This window comes from Lithobates pipiens, unplaced genomic scaffold, assembly GCF_037356315.1.
Source record: "Lithobates pipiens isolate NorthernLeopardFrog02 unplaced genomic scaffold, aLitPip1_a1.2 Scaffold_16, whole genome shotgun sequence".
In the NCBI taxonomy this organism is placed as follows: domain Eukaryota; kingdom Metazoa; phylum Chordata; class Amphibia; order Anura; family Ranidae; genus Lithobates; species Lithobates pipiens.
This window is the reverse complement of record NW_027507748.1, coordinates 599,797,768-599,815,867: the sequence shown is the minus strand read 5'-3', so window position 1 is coordinate 599,815,867 and position 18,100 is coordinate 599,797,768. Positions and strand designations below refer to the sequence as shown.

The following is an 18,100-nucleotide window of genomic DNA, read 5'->3' as shown; positions in this document are numbered from 1 at the left end:
AGCGTACACGTCTATAGAAGCACAGCGTACACGTCTATAGGAGCACAGCGTACACGTCTATAGAAGCACAGCGTACACGTCTATAGGAGCACACCGTACACGTCTATAGGAGCACAGCGTACAAGTCTATAGGAGAACAGCGTACACATCTATAGAAGCACAGCGTACAAGTCTATAGAAGCACAGCCTACACGTCTATAGGAGCACAGCGTACACGTCTATAGAAGCACAGCGTACACGTCTATAGGAGCACACTGTACAAGTCTATAGGAGCACAGCGTACAAGTCTATAGGAGAACAGCCTACACATCTATAGAAGCACAGCATACAAGTCTATAGAAGCACAGTCTACACGTCTATAGGAGCACAGCGTACACGTCTATAGGAGCACAGCTACAAGTCCATAGGAGCACAGTGTACAAGTCTACAGAAGCACAGCGTACAAGTCTATAGAAGCACAGCGTACACGTCTATAGGAGCACAGCGTACACGTCTATAGGAGCACAGCATACAAGTCTGTAGAAGCACAGCGTACACGTCTATAGAAGCACAGCGTACACGTCTATAGAAGCACAGCGTACACGTCTATAGGAGCACAGCGTACACGTCTATAGAAGCACAGCGTACACGTCTATAGGAGCACACCGTACACGTCTATAGGAGCACAGCGTACAAGTCTATAGGAGAACAGCGTACACATCTATAGAAGCACAGCGTACAAGTCTATAGAAGCACAGCCTACACGTCTATAGGAGCACAGCGTACACTTCTATAGAAGCACAGCGTACACGTCTATAGGAGCACACTGTACAAGTCTATAGGAGCACAGCGTACAAGTCTATAGGAGAACAGCCTACACATCTATAGAAGCACAGCATACAAGTCTATAGAAGCACAGTCTACACGTCTATAGGAGCACAGCGTACACGTCTATAGGAGCACAGCTACAAGTCCATAGGAGCACAGTGTACAAGTCTACAGAAGCACAGCGTACAAGTCTATAGAAGCACAGCGTACACGTCTATAGGAGCACAGCGCACACGTCTATAGAAGCACAGTCTACACGTCTATAGGAGCGCAGCGTACAAGTCTATAGAAGCATAGCGTACACGTCTATAGAAGTACCGGTAAACCTCAGCCATGAATTATCCATAAAAAAATGACTTGTGTAAATGAGCAGTCAGGCTGTCAGGCCGCATTATAAAAGAAGGTGTAAATGCCTTGACCATGTGTCGGAGGTGCGGTGATGATTGCTGTCAGTGATGTAATGATGAGGGATTAGTAGCGCTGAGCCCGGCAGTGCAGACCGATCTGTGATGCGGAGAGGAGGAGGAGGAGCGGGGCGGTCCGCGCTCTATAGACTGTCATCTCCCTCCAGCCGGAGCTCAGTACAGAGTCGGGGATGCCTGTGTGCTGTGCCCGCTCATACCCATCCCCTGCCACCCTGCCCACCATGACTGATCCTCTGTGGAATTATATGGAAACATCTTAATGGAAGCGATGTCACCGCAACAGGACAATGTAGGACAGCAGGCTCGATCTTCATCCTTGACAGGGGAGCCCAAATTATCCGGGATCGCCGAAAGCAGAAAGGTAGGTACCTCTTACATTGCTACCATTGATGCCAGTGTAGGCTTAGATCACTGCTGCAGGATGGCAATCTGGGCATGATGCCGCTAGTCAGACTGCTTATACCAGCTTTCATGCCACGCTTATCTTATCTGCACAATTCAGCCAATGATTTGCAGGCTGGCATCCTGGGGCACCCCCGTTTTCCATATCTACAAGACTTGGCATACTTGTGCTGTGGGGAGATTTAATGTTTTTTTTATATATTTTTTTATTCTTATGATCAGTGAGATGACAATGTCACCTCACCTGCTACTAAAGCCAGGCATACATTGCTGCTAAATGGGCACAGAGTATTTCTGGACCAGGGTGATGCAGAGGATGGCATAATATGGTGCCCCTGCTGATAGATATTGCAGTCTCCAGTACGATCTACCATATGAAGATTTGTACTTCTGGCACAGTTGGGGGGACCACATGCTTTAAATGCTAGCTGTCTGCCTGTGACCATCAGGAGGAAGTTGTCTTCACTGATGGCATAGATAGAAACCCTACTCTGCTTTATTTTCAACATCCACAATCTGATTGGCACAGAGGATGGCTTCATGTGGCACTATATCTGTGCAGAACAATTATGTACTTTGCCACCTGACACCTAGAATTCTTACATATGTCTGGGCATAGCAATAGACTTTACTTTTGAAGGTATGTCTAAAAGTGTGTGTTGATGGTAGTCTATCCATCCATCCATCCATCCATCCGTGATCTCTATCTATCTATCTATTTATCTATCTATCTATCTATCCATCCACTATCTACCTGTCTATCTATCCATTATCTATCTATCTATCCATCTGTCTATCTATCTATGATCTATCCATCCATTATCTATCTATCTATCTATCTATCTATCTATCTATCTATCTATCTACCTATCCATCAATTATCTATCTATCTATCTATCTATCTATCTATCTATCTATCTATCTATCTATCCATCCATTCATCCGTTATCTATCTATTCATTCATTATCTATCTATCTATCTATCTATCTATCTATCTATCTATCCATCCATCCATCCGTTATCTATCTATCTATCCATCCACCCACTATCTATCTATCTATCTATCTATCTATCTATCTATCTATCTATCCATCCATCCATTATCTATCTATCTATCTATCTATCTATCTATCTATCTATCCATCCATCCATTATCTATCTATCTATCTATCTATCTATCTATCTATCTATCTACCTATCCATCAACTATCTATCTATCTATCTATCTATCTATCTATCCATCCATCCGTTATCTATCTATTCATTCATTATCTATCTATCTATCTATCTATCTATCTATCTATCTATCTATCTATCTATCTATCCATCCATCCGTTTATCTATCTATCCATCCACCCATTATCTATCTATCTATCTATCTATCTATCTATCTATCCATCCATCCATCCATCCATTATCTATCTATCTATCTATCTATCTATCTATCCATCCATCCATCCATTATCTATCTATCTATCTATCTATCTATCTATCTATCTATCCATCCATCCATCCATTATCTATCTATCTATCTATCTATCTATCTATCTATCCATCCATCCATTATCTATCTATCTATCTATCTATCTATCTATCTATCTATCTATCTATCTATCCATCCATCCATCCATTATCTATCTATCTATCTATCTATCTATCGATCGATCTATCTATCTATCCATCCATCCATCCATCCATCCATCCATTATCTATCTATCTATCTATCTATCTATCTATCTATCTATCTATCTATCTATAATCCATCCATCCATCTGTCTATCTATCTACCTATAAAAAGTGAAACTGCTGTGTTGTATGTTAGACTGACAGTGCAAAAATTGCTTTGGCTTTATCTGGTTGATATTGCTGGCTAATCAGCAGTGAAATTTGCTTCAACAGTTTTTTGAAGAAAAGATCTCTTTGACTTCTGCCTGCTGCCTGGCAATGGGCACCCTGGTGCTGCTTTGTGCCTGGGCACTGCAGATAATGATCTGACATGGCAGAATGCAATAAAAAGACATTGTTGTACATGGTGGATGTTGCATTGTTTGATTAGGTAATGGCTGCAAGCCTGTGTATACTGTATACTGTGGTTCTCATTGACAGTTCACCTTTACAGACATAGCATGTTTGCGTCTATGTACAGCTTATTGGGTCATGTAGATGTATGAATGGCTAGATGGAGCGTATTTAACAAATTATTTTTATAAAGATGCTTTTACTGAAATGTGGTTCCAGAAGGACTGGTTGAGAGATATTGGGGTTGATTTACTAAAGGCAAATCCACTCTGCATTACAAGTGCACTTGGACGTGCAGTTGCTGTGAATCTGAGGGGAAGATCTGAAATGAGTGGAAGCTCTGCTGATTTTATCATCCAATCATGTACAAGCAAAAATACTGTTTTTTTATTTTCCTTGCATGTCCCCCTCGGATCTACAGCGACTTCACTTCCAAGTGCACTTGTAGTGCAAAGTGGATGTGTTTTTAGTAAATAACTCCCACTGTCTATCACTTTTCGCTGTGCGCTCTAAATACTACATGTCACATATTCAATAGCAGAGAACCAGAGATGTGTAGACTGGTGGGGATGTATTGACAAGTGTCCAGACTGAGCCAGCTGATTGAGCTTTGTGTTTTCCTTGGTAGCAATGACACTATTGCGTCTGTATAACACTTCAACATCCTCATCTATTGTCATGGCAAAGTTGCTTGTCTAGATGATACATTTTCTTTCTACTGTATGACTTGTGCAAGAGAAAAAAGGGAATTGACACCACATGCTGCTTTTATCTTCAGGGGTTAAGGCAGTGCATTGACATCTGGCATTATACACAGCAGCTGCTGATCTACCATGCAATATCTATATACAGCAGAAGTGAGATTTTATGGAGAGCACCCAAGACCCAGGATATCATTAACTGGCACTACAACTGCCAGTCTCTGGAGAACCCAGTAGATGGAATATCATATCTAAGCATCTGGGTATCCCTGACTTGGTTAAGGGACTCCATTGAGAGTTCTTAAACACAAGTGATACATCTGATATGTACCATGAAAATACATTTTCTTTGCTTAATAAGATTGCGCAAGGTTTTTGCAGTGACTCAAAGCAACTAGTTTGTATTATCTTTGAATGGATTTCGGCAGTGATAACTGATTGCTCGCTGTGGATTGCTGCACATCTGTATCATCCAAATCCAATTGTATCATGTACTATAATGGTGTAGTCTGGACGGCATTAAAACCCAAGAAAAAAACAAATCTATGGCAGCTTAGCAGTCCCCAGATGAGGTGGCAGCATTCATTTTCTTTTTCAGGCTTAGTTGAGTCTCTATATAGAAAAATATTTGCCAGATTCTGATAGAAATCCAGAATTCTTGTAACTTAATCAGTCCTAAAGTAAAATCTCAAAAAATATTGTCATTTTTTCTAGCTATCTTCTGTGGACTCTATTTCCCTCTATGTAATAATGAGGAGGAGGTCTTTGCAGTCACAATGCATTCCCTATATAAATACAGTGTGGTGAGTGTTGTCACCCCAGGGCAGGAAGTGTATCACTGGCAGGATCACCAGGTTAAAATAAAGGAGATAAAAACGAATGCCGCCACCACATCTGGGGACTGGTGGTAAGCTGCATTATATTACATTTTTATGTGGGGTTTAGATAGGCTTTTAGACTTTTCTGACTTATATCCAGAACAGCTTGTGTCAGTGGGTTTAGACATTTAGGCAGCTGAAGCTACAAGACAATTAGAATTTTCCTGTAGAAGTTGTGTGTGACCTTGCCCTTTCTACCTTCCAAACCTCCCAAATGGATTATTTAATTTAATGAATGGTCTTACTGACCTTTCATGTGATCTGGGAGTTGGCATATGGTAGAAACAAGCGCAAGTTGGATAAGAAAAGTCAAGATTTGCATACAACTTCAGTTGTTTTTATTTCTGGATGTACTGATCATTTTTCAGTTTTCACTAATGGTAACTCAAGCTGTTTTTCGATGGGACTTTTCAGGTACATTCAATACATAGTACAAAAGAAAATAATATCTTTTAGAATTCTCCAATTTTATTTATATTAGATAAAATTTCAATATAATATAAAAAATAAAGGAATGCTTTGTAGATCTAGGATTTCTCTATACGTGTTTCGCAGGCAGCATTTACTTCTTCAGGAGAGCGTTTGCTGGTGGGTATGAATCTCAGGAAATACCCAGCCATTATAGGATCTCTGCACCATGAACTGTGCACACCATGTGAGCAAGCAGCTTGTGCATCCGCTTATAGTAAACCTCTGTAATTTTTATTGTATGCATAGATTGAATTTGCCCAAGTGTGTGACAGGGTTATTTTAAAGGAAAATCTTTTAGTTTTGCTATAGTGTGCTATATATATATATATATATATATATATATATATATATATATATATAAAATATATATAATTGCCAAAGCCGATAACTATTCTTATTCTTTTTGCAAATAGTTTGTAAAGTATTCAAAAAACAAAGATGACGTTTGGAGTTAAGGGGTACATTTATCAAGCATTGAATGATTGGTTTACCATTCTTAGCAAATTGCTCTTTCGGATTGTGCGCCATGTTATAAGGCACATTTGCTACCCATGAGTTCTTTGTGTCAGGTCTCCATTTATGCTATTCATGGCACGTCTGCACTGGCACATTCTTCAGCTGGAAAATGAAGTATGAGCAATGTTCAGTACAGCTGTTATTGGAGACACCAGCTTCCATCCCTTCATGGTCACTGATTTTATCAATGATTTGTCCTTTGCTTACACTGGAGGACCCGTTCACTTCCTGACACCCGTATTCATGTGCTTGACACCCATACATATTTATTTGATATCAGATGCACTACAAATAGTTTTATTTTTATTTTATAAGAGCTTTTAATACAATAAATACAGGCATACCCCAATTTTAAGTACACAATGGTGTTTATTTACTAAAGCTGGAAAGTGCAAAATCAGGCTAATTCCTGCATAGAAACCAATGCGCTTCTAACCCCAGCTTGTTCAATTAAGCTTTGGTAATAAAACCTGGTTTCTCTGCAGAAATTAGCCTGATTTTGCACTTTCTGGCTTTAGTAAATAAACACCATTGCGTACTTAAAAGTGGGGTATGCCTGTAAAGATCTGGATTGAAATAATATCATACTTCTTTTACAAGCAATTATTTATGTTTATCACATTGCAAAACAACATATATATATATATATATATATATATATATATATATATATATATATATATATATATATATATATATATGTATATATATATATATATATATATATATATATATATATGGGATTCAAAAGCAGACCATGCAGTAAAATGTTAGGTTCACATACAGTGAGGAAAATAATTATATGATCACCTAAAGATTTTGTAAGTTTTCCCACTTACAAAGAAATTAAGGGTCTATAATTTTTATCATAGTTGTATTTTAAATGATAGAGACAGAATATCAATAAAATATCCAGAAAAAAAACATTAAACAATTGCTATAAATTACTGTAAGTTGCAGTTCAGTGAGTAAAATAAGCATGTGATCCCCAAGTAAAACATGGGATGACAGCAAAAATCTGGCAGGAGTTTTTACAACTATAACCAAAATAATAAAAATGATCCAGAAGCAAAACATGATTTAGTACTTAGTGGTGGAGAAACCCTTGTTGGCAAGTACAGAGGTAAGATGTTTCTTGTAGTTGGTTACCAGGTTTGCACACATCTTAGGAGGGATTTTGGTCCACTCTTCTTTACAGATCTTCTCTAAATCCTTAAGGTTTCTTGGCTGCCTCTTGGCAACTTGAAGTTTCAGCTCTCTTCATACATTTTCTGTAGGATTAAGGTCTGGAGACCGACTAGGCTATTCTATGACCTTAATGTGCTTCTTCTTGAGGCATTCCTTTGTTGCTTTGGTGGTATGTTTTGGGTCATTGGTATATTGGAAGACCCATCCGCGAGCCATCTTTATTTTTCTGGCTGAGGTAAGAAGATTTTCCTTTAAGATTTTACAATACATGGCCCGTCCACTTGCCCTCAATGCGGCAAAGTTGACCTGTACCTTTAGCAGAGAAACATCCCCAAAGCATCATGTTTCCACATCTGTGCTTGACTGTAGGGATGGTGTTCTTAGAGTCATAGTCAACATTTTTCTTCCTCCAAACACGCAGAGTCAAGTTAATGTCAAAGAGCTCAATTTTGGTCTCATCTGACCACAGCACTTTCTGCCAATCCTTCTCTGAATCATTTAGATGTTCATTAGCATGACTGTACATTTGCCTTCTTGAGGAGGGGGAATTGCCGTGTTTGGAGAAAGAATAATGCTGACTAGAACACCATCCCTACAGTCAAGCATGGAGGTGAAAACATTATGCTTTGGGGCTGTTTCTTTGCTAAACGTATAGACTGACTGCCACATTGAGGGGCCAATGGACGGGGCCATGCATTGTAAAATCTTGGGTGAGAATCTTCTTCCCTCGGCCAGAACACTGAAGATGGGTCATGGATGGGTCTTTCAGCATGACAATGACCCAAAAAATACCGCCAAGGCAACAAAGGAGTGGCTCTAGAAGAGGCACATTAAGGTCATGGAGTGGCCTAGCCAGTCTTCAGACCTTAATCCTATAGAAATTTTATGGAGGGAGCTGAAACTTCGAGTTGCCAAGCGACAGCCAAGAAACCTTAAGGATTTATAGAAAATCTGTAGAGAAGAGTGGACCAAAATCCCTCCTGAGATGTGTGCAAACCTGGTCGCTAACTACAATAAACGTCTTACCCAGTGGTAGCCCATGCATTGTGGATGCATGGGCGCTGCCCCCTATCCCTGCTGCTGCCTCCCTATCCATGCACCCGGCCCCTTTCAAGATGCCGGACGCATGGACTCCTATGGCGGGGGCAGGAGGGTTGTATTTTTTTTAAGCACCTTAAGCCAGAGGTTCTAATGGGCTTCAAAAAAGGGTGGGCTTGGGGGATGCTCCCTGATCCCACCCAATTGTGTGACCATAGCTAATGAATATTCACTATTTTCATACTGAATATCCTCCCCACCAATCTCGAGGCAGGTCAGTGAGACCTGTTTCCTGATTGGCCAAAGCACCAGATGTCCCTATTGGATGCTCAGCGCTTTGGCAGAAGTGGGACATAGCGGAGGAAGCTGACTGGAGAGGAGACGCCGGAGAAGAGGAGACCCAGTAAGTGTGGACCTCCTGCATGGGAATGTATCCGTAGGGGTGGGGGGTGCTGTGATCCCTCCAGGGGGGAGGTGGTGTCCCGCAATCCATCCGTGGGGGGTTGGGTGTGAGTGGGGTGTCCGCAATCTATCCACGGGGGAGTTGTGAGTGGGGTGTCCCATTATCCATTTGCGGGGGGGGGGGTGTGAGCTGTCACCCGCTGCTCCACCAAGACAGTGTAAGTGCCAGGCAGATGGCAAGCAGACGGGGGTCACACTGGGGGCATTCAAGGGCACACTGGCAGCATTTAATGGGCACACTGGCAGCATTTGATGGGTACACTGGCAGCGTTTGATGGCACAGTGGCAGCATTTAATGGGCACAGTGGCAGCATTTAATGGGCACAGTGGCAGTATTTGATGGCACAGTGGCGGCATTTGATGGCACAGTGGCAGCATTTGATGTGCACAGTGGCAGCGTTTGATGGGCACAGTGGCAGCGTTTGATGGGCACAGTGACAGCATTTGATGGCACAGTGGCAGCGTTTCATGGGCACAGTGGCCACATTTGAGGGCACAGTGGCCACATTTGAGGGCACAGTGGCTGCAATTATTGATTTTGTTTTTCAAAAAAAGTTGCGCGCCTCCCCCCCCAAAAAATTTTTTGGAGCGCCAGCCAAAACTGGTATTACCTCTGTGCTTGCCAACAAGGGTTTCTTCATCAAGTACTAAGTCAGATTTTGTTTGGGGATCAAATACTTATTTTACTAACTGAACTGCAACTCAATATTTAACATTTGTATCATGTGTTTTTTCTGGATTTTTGGTTGATATTCTGTCTCTATCATTTAAAATATACCTATGATAAAAATGATAGACTCTTCAAGTGAGCAAACTTATAAAATCTCCAGGGGATCAAATAATTATTTTCCCCACTCTATAAGATGCAGGCCCCCTCTTCCTGTAAAATTGCTGCATAGTATCCTATAGCACTACTCCCGGAGGTGCCGCTTAAGTTTGTTCAGTCCGTCATTCTGCCTCTCAACCCCAATAACAGTCTCAGCCCCCTCTGGCACACCTGGCAATAGTGTAAGTGCAAGGACCAATGAGAAACACACACGTTATGATAAAACACAGAAATTGTCGTTACTGCAATATTTTGGTGGGAAATTAACAAACAGGAACAGTATATATAGTATTTCATAAAAGTCAGTACACCCCTCACATTCTTGTAAATATTTTATTATATCTTATCATATGACAACACTGAAGAAATGAAACTTTGCTACAATGTAAAGTAGTGAGTGTACAGCTTGTATAACAGTGTAAATTTGTTGTCCCCTCAAAATAATTCAACACAGCCATTAATGTCTAAACTGCTGGCAACAAAAGTGAGTATACCCCCTAAGTGAAAATGTCCAAATTGGGCCCAATTAGCCATTTTCCCTCCCAGTTTCATGTGACGCATCAGTATTACAATGTCTGAGTTGTGAATGGGAGCAGGTGTGTTCAATTTGGTGTTATCGTTCTCACTCTCTCATACTGGTCACTGGAAGTTCGGCATGGCACCTCATGGCAAAGAACTCTCTGAGGATCTGAAAAAAAGAATTGTTGCTCTACATAAAGATGAACTAGGCTATAAGAAAATTGCCAAGACCCTGAAACTGAGCTGCAGCACAGTGACCAAGACCATACTGCGGTTTAACAGGACAGATTCCACTCAGAACAGGTCTCACCATGGTCGACCAAAGAAGTTGAGTGCACGTGCTCAGCGTCATATCCAGAGGTTATCTTTGGGAAATAGACTTATGAGTGTTGCTACCGTTGCTGCAGAGATTGAAGGGGTGGGGGGTCAGCCTGTCAGTGCTCAGACTATACGCATCAAATTGGTCTGCATATGGCTGTCATCCCAGAAGGAAGCCTCTTCTAAAGATGATGCACAAGAAAGCCGCAAACAGTTTGCTGAAGACAAGCAGACTAAGGACGTGGATTACTGGAACCATGTCCTGTGGTCTGATGAGACCAAGATAAACTCAGTTGGTTCAGATGGTGTCAGGCTTGTGTGGCAGCAACCAAGTGAGGAGTACAAAGTCAAGTGTGTCTTGCCTACAGTCAAGCATGTTGGTGGGAGTGTCATGGTCTGGGGCTGCATGAGTGCTGCTGGCACTGGGGAGCTACAGTCCATTGAGGGACCCATGAATGCCAACATGTACTGTGACATACTGAAGCAAGCAGAGCATGATGCTCTCCCTTCGAAAGACTTGGCCACAGGGCAGTATTCCAACATGACAACGACCCCAAACACACCTCCAAGATGACCACTGCCTTGCTAAAGAAGCTGAGGATAAAGGTGATGGACTGGCCAAGCATGTCTCCAGACCTAAACCCTATTGAGCATCTGTGGGGTATCCTCAAATGAAAGGTGGAGGAGCGCAAGGTCTCTAACATCCACCAGCTCTGTGATGTCGTCATGAAGGAGTGGAAGAGGACTCCAGTGACAACCTGTGAACTCCATGCCCAAAAGGGTTCAGGTATGCTGGAAAATAATGGTGGCCACACAAAATATTGACACTTTGGCCCCAATTTGGACATTTTCACTTAGGGGTGTACTCACCTTTTTTGCCAGCAGTTTCGACAATAATGGCTGTGTTGAGTTATTTTGAGGGGACAGAAAATTTACACTGTTATACAAGCTGTTCACTCACTACTTTACATTGTAGAAAAATGTCATTTCTTCAGTTTTGTCACATGAAAAGATATAATAAAATATTTACAAAAATGGGAAGGGTGTACTCACTTTTGTGAGATACTGTATATTCAAGTAATCAACTATAATATAAGTGAAATTGAGAGCAGTATAGCTCAATACTATGTTCAGGCTGCTTTCGAGGGATTCCAAACCTGAGAATGCCTCCAGGAGCAGAGGCACACTTAAATAGCAAATAAATTACAATATGACACTTTGAGGTTGATTTACTAAAGGCAAATCCACTCTGTACTAAAAGTGAACTGCAAATGCACTTGGAAGTGCAGTCACTGTAGATGTGAGGGGGACATGCAAGTAAAATAAAAAACAGCATTTTTAACTTACACATGATTGGATGATAATATCAGCAGAGCTTCCTCTAATTTCAGATCTTCCCCTCAGATTTGCAGTGTACTTGTAGTGCAGAGTGGATTTGCCTTTAGTAAATAAACCCCTTCATATCAGATTGGTTACTTCTACTCAAATTTGGCACTATGAGCCCAGGAAGGAGGAGAGCAGAGGAATGACTCTTTGTGTCAGGCCTCTCTCTTCTGTTCCCTGACACCACAGGCCCAACTTTAAATACTTTATATAAATCAACATGTAAGGCCTTAACTTCCAAGATAAACTGTCCACACACCCACTGCATACACAGACCCCTGAATATGTGTGTGCGGGTCCGTATGGCACTTGTAGCTTCAGTCCTTTTGATGAAAGATGAGGCTTTGTGTCTTCAGCTAGCCACTCTCAAATAACACAACTTGCCCCGATTATCAAGTGAAGAAGGCAGGATCTTTCTCAGCAAGGTGAAAGGACAATGCTGTCTGTATACAGTGTCCCTGAAAATGGATGGCCTTTTCCTTTAGCCTGTGGCACTACAAGTGTCTGCAAGATGATTAACAGCAATGATATTTGTATACAGTGTCCATTTAACTTCTTCTGTGGTGCAGTATCCCTGTTTCCTGCAGATGGGCAAAACCCCCCTCACCCAATCCTGCGGTCAAAGTACAAACAAACATCCTGGAACAGCAGGCTCGCCTGGTGACCCGACTGGTAACCTCACACTGGAACACTTCACTGCCTGTGCAGGTGCGCCTTGATGTTCACCTGGAAAACCCCCTCTCTCAGGCTGGATGTCCTGACTGGCGGTGGAGGCCAAAATCACACAGGGAAATCACCCACCTGGGAGACAGCATCTCTCCCTTAGGTCTGATCTCTCTGCCTTGTGCTGTCTGAATCTCCTCCAATCAGCAAGAGGGAGTCTTTAGTTTCCTGCTTCCAAGCTGGCTCTTGTATTTGTGTCCCCATAGAAAACTATGGGGCCGTTTTAGATGGGGACTACACATTCCAGAATCCTTTGCAGAAGCTGATTGTTAAAGTCTTTCTGATTTGCTTGTGTAATTGTTCCTGTCATGTGTAATTGTTCCTGTCATTGGCTCCCCTATTCCTGCCAATAGGGACACTGGGGAGGATGCAGAGTGAGCAGCCTTGTGTGTCTCTGTGTGTGTCTCTATGAGAAGAAAAAAAGGAGAGGGGAAATATTCCCCTCAGAAACTGACAGGCACTTTTCTCCCTCACAGGAAAATCTTGGCCAGCTTGTCCAGGCAGAGGGATATGCAGGGCACCCGCTACAATTAGTTGAAAAATGTTGGACTATATACTTAGCTTCAACTGTCATCCGCCTGTATTGTTTAGGTGAAGGTGATGTAATTTTACTTCCAACGAGATGCTGAGAATGAACAGGATACCAAATCTTGCAGGAAGATTCCCTTGCACTGGGTTGGAGTGTCTTCTTATGTGATTTGGGGTTCTTCCCGCAATTTGGAAGATGGGGAAAAGTAAGTATATTATCCAACATTTTTCCTTACAGGTACATTTTCCAACTACTATTATGCAGCAGTTGTTACAGGGTGAGGAAGCACAAGTCTCTAACAAGCAGACCTTGCATTTTAATTTATCTATCTATCTATCTATCTATCTATCTATCTATCTATCTATCTATCTATCTATCTACTGTATCTATCTAATAATGTAATGTTTTTGCTTGGACTCCCAGACCTTGTTGGTCCATAAGTAGTTTTATGTACACCCAAATTTGTAGATTAGATATGGAAAAACTGTAGCCATCACCAACCCTGGAACAAAGGCTGAGCATGCAGGAGCTAGTACTTACCCAATTGCTGCAGTACTGCAAGCAATGCCGCTTGCTCAAGGCACCATGCTAAAGCAATTAAGCATCAGACTGCAGCCAGTCTACAGAAGTAGCTTAACATCATAATCTGGAAAGCTTTTTATTTTGCCTGTTATGTGCAGTAAAGGAATCTCCTTGTAAGACACACTCCGTTCAGTGTATGTTATAACTCAGTGAGATGTGTCAAGAATACTTTGTTGTTAGAACTGGTTATACCAGCTTATGCACTAAATTACAAGGCATCTTCTTGTCTTAAAAGATTAATTAAAGTACCTAGGGAAAGCGTGTTTGTCTAGTAGGTAGCGCCATAGTGTTAAAGAGCGACTCCAGGCAACAAATAAAATTATTCTATAAACAATTTAGGAATTCCATTCGGACTGCTTTCTGAAGGTACATTTCCATGTGTTACATAGTAAGTCATGCAGAAAAAAAGGTACAAGGCCATCTAAGTTAACCAATAGAAAATATAAATAGAAAACATCCACATACAGAATCCTATACCCACAGTTGATACAGGGGGGGGGAAACCTTTTTTTATAAAGCATGGTCCCATTTGCTGCAGCGTAGAAAAATACAATTCTTTTTCTCCCTTGAAGGCAATCCAGGATAGAAAAAAAAATGACCCTTGATGTGGAGCCTTCCCACATTACATGGATTAAATGGTTGTTAAGTCTATCTGTAGAGGAATAAGCTACAATACTTGCCTTATCCCTAAGTCCGCCAGGCTTATGGAGATCACCTCTTCTCTCCAACACTCCAGTTGTGGATGGGCCCTTGCAGTCCTCAATTGCAGTAAAGAATATTGGTCCTGCATTTTTTCGAGTGATGTCAGAATGTCCCAGAGAAGAAGCGATTGTATTGACCCCCAAGGAGGAAGCTGCTGCTGAGGAGGAGAAGACACAGGAAGGAGTCGAAGCTACCCGTGACTTAGATGGGGTAAGTATGGGGCTGGGGGGAGGGGGGAGCGAACGTCAGGGGTGGGGGGGTTTGACCGATCGGTGGGGAGGGGTTGTTGGGGTAGTCAGTGGGTGTTTTGTTTGCCTCCCCCCTCTTAAAGTATATAGCACCAGTTGCCACTGATAGCAAGTTTATTATTTTAGTACACAAAAAATTCACAAAAAATTCAACGCTTTAATATTACTTTGCAAAAAAAAAGCATACTTTTTTGCAGAAAAAAATGTACATTTATAATTTTTAATTTTTTAATTTTATAGTTTTTTTTTGCAGGAGCCTGGAAAGCATTGCACCCATGGTCAGTACCCATGGTCATGGTCATTACAGGTGCAATGTGGGCTCCTGCAGACGTCCTCGGGCTTTCAGTCTGTACCTCTGTACCTCTGACAGGTCCAAATAGCATGACAAGTCTCTCCCTCATGTTGACAATGAAACTGTTCAAATCGGTGCGACTCTGACTTTGTGGTGCTGCACCGATTTGAAAAAAAGGTATCTGCACTATTTTTTGCACTTTCAGGTGCGACTTGCATAGCACCTGTGCATGAAGTCGCATAGATGTAAGCCAAGTTGCACCTGAAGTCACACTGACCTGCAGCTTTTGAAATTGTGCGACTTTAAGTGAAGTCACACAATTTCAAAGTTGGATTCAGTGTGAACGGGAGCCTAAGAAAAAAAAAGCCTTCCAATACTAGTCCCCCCCCACCCCACTATTCTCTATCCCCTCCCTAAGGCCTCTTTCACACGAATGATCCGTTCAGGTCCGCCTGTCAGTTTTTCAGGCGCACCTGAACGGATGCTCCATAGAGGTCTATGGAGCATCGGATGTCAGCAGTGACATGTCCCCTGACATCTGACCCAATCCGATCCGAAAAAGTGTGCCGGAGGAAAAACCTACTTTTCCATCCGTCATTTGATCGGGTGACGATGGACTCTGCGTTCCGTCGTCACCCGATCTCCCATAGGGGAGAGCGGCGCTCTGACAGTCTGTCCCTGCGCAGTGTGGAGAGATGGACCTGTCATTTTCCTGCTCAGCAGAGATCAACGGCGCGATCCCCGCTGAGCAAGCGGATGTTCACAGGGCAGATCAGTACGGATCCGTCCTATGTGAAAGGGGCCTAACACTTACCTGGGTCCTCTTTTAATCCAGTACTGTGCCTGGCCACAGGTCTTCTCTTCCTACTCTCACAGGCATTGCTGAGAGCAGCAGGATCCATTGGCTTCTGCTAACCATATTTGTCTTTTATGGAGTATCAAAAAATTTGAAGATATTTAAGAGCATGTATGGAGTTGTGGATTATCTTCTTCTATTTATCGATTGGCTCCTGCTGCTGTCTGTCAAGTCCTGTGAGGAGGGAGGGGGGGGGGGGGTCAAGCCGCGCTGTGTGTTTCCATATACTTTATATTTTAGTATACTTACATCAGTGCCTGCTTATATGTTCTGGTTGACATGCTGAAATTCTTTTCAGACGCGTTGGCGTAAACCTCGGCCCTAATTATATGTCACAGAAAATATACATGTCATATTTACTTGACATATTCTGTTTTATATAGATGACTTGTGCACAGTAAACAGCTGTTATTCACACTGTTAGAATGCCATGAAGCAGTTCCATTGTGAAGTATGTCAGGCCTGCAAGTGCTGGGGCTTTAGGTTCATTTCCCTCCAGAGACACTCTTATGCCTTGTACACACGGTCGGAGATAATCCGACTGTGTGTGGTATGCATCGGACTGATTCCGTCCGAATCTCCGTCGGACCCAATTTTCCAACATGTTGGAAATATTTCCCGACCAACCGCGGCGGTCGGACGTAATCCGATCATGTGTAGAGAATTTTGATCGGACCAAGTGCCACGCATGCTCAGATCAAATTCCTACATCAAAGCTATTGGCTACTAGCCTGAATGTAGTCCCATCGTAACGAAATTACGTCATCACGTTCTGAAAGATCGGATTTTTGGACAACTTAGTCCGACCGTGTGTATGCAACAGTCTCGGACACAATCCGTCAGACTAAATCTGACAGACAAAATCCGACAGATTTGGTTGGCAGAATCTCAGACCGTGTGTACAGGGGCTTATAGCTCCCAACTGTCCCATATTCAGAACGATTGTCCCTCTCTTGAGACAAAATTCCTCCTTCCCTTGTGCAGCCTCAGTTCTCCCTGTTTGGTCATCTCCATATAAAATGTACTATTCTTTTTAAAATAGTGCATTCAACTTTTTAGCCAACATTTACATTACTAAATTTTTATTTTGAGAAAGCAGTAAAATGGAAAAAGAAGAGGCCAGAAAGCACTCATGCGGGCTTCACCAATCATTTTCTGCATATTAAATCTTTGTGATTCAAAAAGTGTGCCCATGGCAGCAATGTACAGCGCATCTGGAAAGTATTCACAGCGCTTCACTTTTTCCACATTTTTTTATGTTACAACCTTATTCCAAAATGGAATATATTTATAATTGCACGTCAGCGTGGCACTGGATGAAAGATGCAAGGGTCTGTCAGGAGTCCAGAAACTCATTGTCTATGAGACTCACCTGATCACAGATCGTAGTAAGGGGTCGATCCAGACTCCTTACCACGTGATCAGCTTTCAGTCAATGACAGCTGATCATGTGATGTAAACAGAGCAGGTAATCAGCTATTTTTCCTCCTTATGCTGATAGCGTGAGGAGGCAGTGGCGGAATTATAGGGGTCGCCAAGATCGCCATGGCGACCGGGCCCCTTGCTGCAGGGGGCCCTTGAAGGCCCCCTGTACTCTTCCATAGGAGGGGAGGCTGAGAGGAGCTCCTCGATCATCAGCCGAACTGAAATCGACACTGTGCGGGAGCTCCTCACATTAGGGTAAAGTGTGTGCTCTTTGTCTCCCCCTACAGTGCAGTACCCGGCAGGAAGAGCCAAGGTACTGTAAATGTCTGCCGTTTTTTTTTTTATAAGACTAGCTACTGCATTTGTGTTTATATTTGTGTGAGCATGCTTGTATGTGTGTGTGTGTGTGTGTGTGTGAGCATGCTTGTATGTGTGTGTGTGTGTGTGTGTGTGTGAGCATGCTTGTATGTATGTGTGTGTGTGTGTGTGTGAGCATGCTTGTATGTGTATGTGTGAGCATGCTTGTATGTGTGTGTGTGTGTGAGCATGCTTGTATGTGTGTGTGTGAGCATGCTTGTATGGGCGTGTGTGAGCATGCTTGTACCGTGTTTCCCCGAAAGTAAGACAGTGTCTTACTTTCTTTTTATCCCCAAAAGCCCCACTATGTCTTACTTTCGGGGTATGTCTTATATTGGAAAAAAATTGTCGAATTTTTTGTTTTAACCATAAAATTAACATTTATTAACAACCTGAACAGTATTGTATTCACCACAAAACAGTTTTATAAAA

At 42.3% G+C, this 18,100-nt stretch overlaps 1 protein-coding gene across 1 annotated transcript in view; it reads left to right on the top strand.

The window, feature by feature from the left end:
• Nucleotides 1–1,332: 1,332 nt before the first annotated feature.
• The window catches only part of ARHGAP20 (Rho GTPase activating protein 20), a 186,253-nt gene continuing 169,485 nt past the window's right edge, over nucleotides 1,333–18,100 (top strand). Inside the window, exon 1 of the mRNA XM_077483975.1 lies at nucleotides 1,333–1,593. Within this exon, the coding sequence (XP_077340101.1) occupies nucleotides 1,492–1,593 (102 nt within the window). The 5' untranslated portion in view covers nucleotides 1,333–1,491. The remainder of the gene's footprint in view (nucleotides 1,594–18,100) is intronic.